Source organism: Sinocyclocheilus grahami, unplaced genomic scaffold, assembly GCF_001515645.1.
Source record: "Sinocyclocheilus grahami isolate Dianchi unplaced genomic scaffold, SAMN03320097.WGS_v1.1 scaffold2.1, whole genome shotgun sequence".
Taxonomy (NCBI): Eukaryota; Metazoa; Chordata; class Actinopteri; order Cypriniformes; family Cyprinidae; genus Sinocyclocheilus; species Sinocyclocheilus grahami.
In genome coordinates, this window is record NW_015505181.1 from 4,159,318 (window position 1) to 4,165,317 (window position 6,000).

The 6,000-nt window shown below is 37.5% G+C and overlaps 1 protein-coding gene across 3 annotated transcripts in view; it reads right to left on the reverse strand.

Annotated features, from left to right (window-relative positions):
- Positions 1 to 6,000, reverse strand: part of LOC107551590 (nuclear receptor coactivator 3-like) — a 60,771-nt gene that overhangs the window by 18,504 nt on the left and 36,267 nt on the right. For all 3 annotated transcript variants that reach the window (XR_001604789.1, XM_016233407.1, XM_016233292.1), the window contains exons 2-7: positions 4,698 to 4,802; positions 4,443 to 4,603; positions 3,014 to 3,114; positions 2,679 to 2,853; positions 2,342 to 2,527; positions 2,131 to 2,217 (exon numbers count right to left, since the gene is read on the reverse strand). Coding sequence is in view for 2 of the 3 variants with exons in the window: in XM_016233407.1 (XP_016088893.1) it covers positions 2,131 to 2,217; positions 2,342 to 2,527; positions 2,679 to 2,853; positions 3,014 to 3,114; positions 4,443 to 4,603; positions 4,698 to 4,783 (796 nt within the window). In the remaining variant the exon portion in view is untranslated. The remainder of the gene's footprint in view (positions 1 to 2,130; positions 2,218 to 2,341; positions 2,528 to 2,678; positions 2,854 to 3,013; positions 3,115 to 4,442; positions 4,604 to 4,697; positions 4,803 to 6,000) is intronic.

Below are 6,000 nucleotides of genomic sequence, written 5' to 3' on the forward strand. Positions count from 1 at the left end.
CATATTTTACATTATTACAACACCTCTCTCCCCAGTCTGGCATGAACGGCTCGAATAGTTTGTGTATCAAATGAAGGCCCGCCTTCTGAAATACGAAATGTGCTGTGATTGGTTAGCTGGGCCAGTGTGTGTTGTGATTGGTTAGCTGGGCAAGTGCGTGTTGTGATTGGCAGCACTCGGCGCCTGGTCGGGAAATGTCATGCCCCTTACCATAGCCGCCTGCGAGCTTCAGTGTAAATATTGCGTCAAAATCAAATCAATTTAAGTGCGATTTAAACCCGGATGATTGTAACCACTCTAAGTTCGTCTGCCTTGGGAAAGCTAGAGTGTCTCCGACATAGTGATAACACTCGTTGCCTTCTCTAGTGCAGCTCAACCAAGTCTCATCCCATTCGTCGATATTTGTGATATCACAAATCCTGGAAAATATGCGTTTTAGTCCAAACGAGTCGTTCGTTGTAGTTTTTGAAAAGTGATTTCTGTTAAATAAAATATCTCCTTTTGAAGTGGACTTTGAACTTTGCAGATCTTTTTTATGCTTAAACAGCAACATTACAGACTAACTAAAGTTGAAAAAGTGAAAAAGCATAATAGGACCCCTTTAATAAATTATGCTAATCAAATAACACTATAGTCTTTATATCTTTTTTTAAAGTTCAAGAGCAGTGAGTGATAGTTTTTTTCTTTGTCCTATTTTCTTTGAACAACATTAAAAACGCAGACAATAGCAGGATTATTGGAATTCTGTGTCTATCATTTTAACACCGTGTCTACGCCGCAGCAGCTTAAAGTTGACAACACTGGATGTGACAAAGCGAAGTGCAAAGTTGAAAAGTGTTTGGACTATTTCAGAAATAGAATGGAGAATCAGTTTACTTTCGGGGATTTGTTGTCGCGCCGCACCACGCCGCCTTCTGTGTAGACAGTATCACGGATTATAACGGGTTCTATTGTCTTTTGACACATTGTCGCGTGCAGTTCATGTCCGGTTTCTCAGCTGTTTATGTTCACTTAAGAACCAACTACTTTACTAGGATACTTACCGAGACAGGCCTTTTTGACATAATTTTGTGTAAATTTGTACATTCAAGCGCAGGAGCTCAAGACGTGGCTTTCAGGCTGGGGCTTCGGCTGTTTAAATTTCCCACACAACGCGGGAGTAACGTGTCCTTTCGTGTGTTCTAGCTCTTGAATATTTACATTACAAATGCTTAAACCTTTTGTGATGAAGCAGCACTGACCAGTCACTTGTACGTAGCGTTGTTCACATTTGTTCACGTTTATGTCCTAACAACATTGCACTGTTAGAATTTATAAAAATGTTACCGGCCATCTGGCGACTGACAGTTTCATATACTCTCCAAAGCCAATTTTTACTCGCATTATAACGGGTTCTATTGTCTTTTGACACATTGTCGCGTGCAGGTCATGTCCGGTTTCTCAGCTGTTTATGTTCTCTTAAGAACCAACTACTTTACTAGGATACTTACCGAGACAGGCCTTTTTGACATAATTTTGTGTAAATTTGTACATTCAAGCGCAGGAGCTCAAGACGTGGCTTTCAGGCTGGGGCTTCGGCTGTTTAAATTTCCCACACAACGCGGGAGTAACGTGTCCTTTCGTGTGTTCTAGCTCTTGAATATTTACATTACAAATGCTTAAACCTTTTGTGATGAAGCAGCACTGACCAGTCACTTGTACGTAGCGTTGTTCACATTTGTTCACGTTTATGTCCTAACAACATTGCACTGTTAGAATTTATAAAAATGTTACCGGCCATCTGGCGACTGACAGTTTCATACACTCTCCAAAGCCAATTTTTACTCGCATTTGGCGATATATTAAACTTAACTTGAATGATTTTAGCAAATGGCTGCAATATTGTTAAGAGTGAAAATTTTAAGGGGGTCTGAATACTTTCCGTACCCACTGTATATATACTGTATATACACTATAAAAATATATATTATATTTATGTTGTGGAAATATCGGATTAACTTCCACAATATTTATAATTTAAGTCATTTTAATTAATATTGTTAATTTATGGTAAATTTTGGCCTTTTTTTTATCAGTAGTTGCATTGACGAGATTAACATGGAGTTAAATTGCCACTGTAATCAATTTTACCTGATAGTTCATGTCTAGTACTGAATCGTTCTGTCCTCTCCACTGCCGTCACTCTCCGTGCTACACAAATCATACACAACTGCAGATCTGATAGACAGGAAGAGAAAAAAAAAACTCTTTTCTAATTCACAAGCAGCTCAATAAGACAAAGTATACAGACATCAATCTGTATAAAAGTACTGAAATAATAAACCATAAATTTACTACTGACCTTCCCCTTCCTCCATCATTGCTTTAGGCTGCGTGAGAGCGAAACATTGCATGGTCTCGTAGCGAGGCCCACCAGCGCCTTCTTCACCTCCAGGACCGCCATGACCAAACTTCACCAGCATGCGACAGTTAAATGTGTGACTCTTCTGACGGGAGGCATCACCGCCCCATGACACACTGTTGGGAGCTTAACATGCATACAAAAATGTTATGCATGATGCTCAAGTCACATCATGAACTTACTGCCATGATTTCATGATTTATACCTATATGCTTATTTTTTCGTGAACAGTTAAGAGCAACATTCACTTAAAAGATAAACATCGACATATATATACCATTGTTTTTGGGCAGGCTTTTATGCAGTTCTTCTCTGTCTTCCTCGTGCAGTATGTTATAGATGCTGGTGTTGATCAGCTCCTCCTGTTTATACTGCAGGTACTGAGTCACATTATCTGACACAAACACAATGCTGCCTTCACGACTCACCACAAACAAAAACCCATCCAAAGCCTGACACAGAGAGAGAGAGAGAGAGAGAGAGAGAGAGAGAGAGAGAGATATTCAGAATTATTATTAGAAAACATTAACTTACAATTGGATGCTAGTACTAGGATGCCAGTATGAGAAATGAGCTTCTGGTGACCGTTGACCTTTAAGTTTCTAATCTAACCTGGAGCAACAGAGGGCCCAGATGGTCCTTGTCGATGACCCCTTGACCAGTAGAGGACACATCCGCCTTCTGGACATCATCATCGCCACATGAGCTTTTACCTGTGAGTCATGTGAATACAGACCACATATTAGAAACATTTTAGAAAAATATACACAGTTGTAAAGATATACACTAATGTTCAAAAATCTGGGGTCGGCTTTTGAACAGTAGTGTATTTCTTTACAAAAATCGTTTTTGAAAGACATTAACACTTTATACTACAAAGATGCATTAAATCAATCAAAAGTGACAGTAACAACATTTATGCTACAAAAGATTTCCATTTCAAATAAATGCTGATAAATTCAAATGAACTTTCTATCAATCAAAGAACGCTGAAAAACAAAAAAGCAGCACAACTGTTTTCAACACTGATAAATCAGTAAATCAGCAAATTGGAATGACTTCTGAAGGATCATTGACAATTCACTGAAAATTCAGCTTTGCCATTACAGAAATACATTTTATTTGAAAAATGATTAAAATAGAAAATAGTTTATTAAAATTAGTAAAATAGTTATTTTAAATCGCAAAAATATTTCACTATATAATTGCTTTCACTATATTCAATTAATGCAGCCAAGGTGAGCATAAAAGCCTTCTTTCAAAAACACAGACACAAAAAAATGTAAGAAACAAAGTTAAGAAAGCTAGTGTTAATATTTATTTGTCTCGCCACAAAAAATCATATCTTATAGAATATTATAGCAAGGGAACAGCAGAAAAATGGGTCTGTTCATTTTGATATGTAGATTTTGTAGGTTTCATTCCTGTAAATCACTATTAACCGATGGAATGTCAAATAAGGAAGAACGAACACCAACGCCTATTCATCGTTTCACTGTGTGAACTCTAGGTTATATAGTCCAAGTGAAAAGGCACGTACAGGCCTGTCTCACACAACAAACTTGTGCAGACTACAGTTCTGAATGTATTACATAATTATGAGAACGATGAACACAGTGCTATCATACCTCGAATCTTACAAATATGATTTTTCTTTATGAAAATTGATTTACTGATTTTAGACTAAAATGACTAATGAGATAGCTTTACTGCTAGATAATCCACTCATTCAGATTCATTTATATTCCCAGATAAAGTCATGTTTAGCACTTTTTATTTGTCAAAAACAATATTTTATCATCTAAAACTAGCAAAGGTGTTGCCCAATTACAAATATTCACTCATATATTGAATTGACACAATTACAAATATTCATTCAAATATATTAGGAGGCCAGACTACAGTAACATATCAATCCACCTGCCACCAGGTGGCAGCGTTTTTATAAAACAGAGGAAACTCATCAGTTTCCACACACTGTGGGTTTAGTCAATATTTTCACAGACTAACATATAAAAGAGGCATGCGAGCAGACGTGTACCTTGCTCTTTGATCTGTCGTATCTGGCGCACTGTCTCTTTAAGGATGGCACATTTGTCTGGTTTGACATTGAAGCTGTCGATGTCACTAAGGTTGGCCGAAATCAGTTCAGCCAGCTCCTCGATATACTTGCTCTCCTGTTCCCTCCTGCGCTTGTCACATCTGTAGATTTAACACACACACACGAAATTATAGGGAGGAAAAACTTTCAAAGATTTAAAATACTGCTTGTTTTGTGCACCCTAAAATGTCTCACCCTTGTCCTGGCATGTCACATGTGGAGAGTTTGCGCTTTCGGTCTGAGCACAGTGGCTCAAGTGAGTTCTCACCCACTCCACTCATGTTTAAAACATATCAGCACCTAAGAAACAAATAAAGTTTAGTTTAGGGGCAGAAAACCCATCCAAAGGCATATTATGATCTCAAAACGAAAGGACAACTAAACAAGCACTTCTATTCTGCCACAAGTGCACTACTACAAACAAATAATTAACTAACTTTGGCACATCTACACAACGCACTAGAAGGCTTCATCTCTTTTTTTTAAATGGATTTAGTAAAAAACTTCAAGAGTGTGATCGTGTCTATGGCTTATTTTTAAGTGTTCCCATATACAGCTGAATGCGCGGAATGTTCCAGGCCTCAGCAGCGGTGCTGCGTGTGTGTTTGTTTGTGTGTTTGTGTGACAGTGTGTCTGAGAAGAGACACTGATTATGATGGAGTGAAACGGGGCCCCAGGGGAAATGGATCAACCCTCAGTGCGTTTTTGTGTGAGTGCATTTCTGTAGCAGGGACTGGGTCAATTATCTCAATCCATGAAGCTGTACGCTGCACAACATATAAATGAAATGTATAAATGATCTAATTAAAAGGCAGACTAATGAATCTGAATTACTCTAATACAGAATTAAGGACAAAGTGATCACAAAACACTCCCCTAAAATGCATGTCAAAAACATTGTGATATGTCCTTCCTCCACACATCTCATTATGACACACAATCACACTATTTCTTCCTACTTTTACCGTCATTGCTCCACCCACTTCACCAACAACAACACTTACTCCTCTTTAGTGATACTTCTCACTTCTCTGCCTCTCTATGATCATGTTCTCTTTTTTTTCATTATTAGAACTGCCTTTTCCAATATGTCTGTCTTCCTTTCAAGTTATGTATACAAAGACATGGAGTGGCCCGAAATATTAATCACACATAAGCCACACTTGTATGAATGTCATTGTATTAGATACAAAATATCAAACCAAGTGGCATTTATTTGAAAGGTGAAGTATGATTTCTGTGCCACTGGTAGGGCTAGGTAAAATACTGATTTTAAAATTGCATCTTTTGAACTTTCCTAATATTGTCTCCAAGATCCTACAGTCCGATTCCTGAAATGAATGACTCTTATGAGCCGGTTCTTTTCAGTGAATTTTGAAGAAAAAGAAAAAAAAACAACAACAAAAATATTGCCCATGTAGTTCAATTGCCAGAATGAATGACTCATGAGCCAGTTCTTTTTAGGAAATCAATAAATAAATAAATAAATAAAATATAT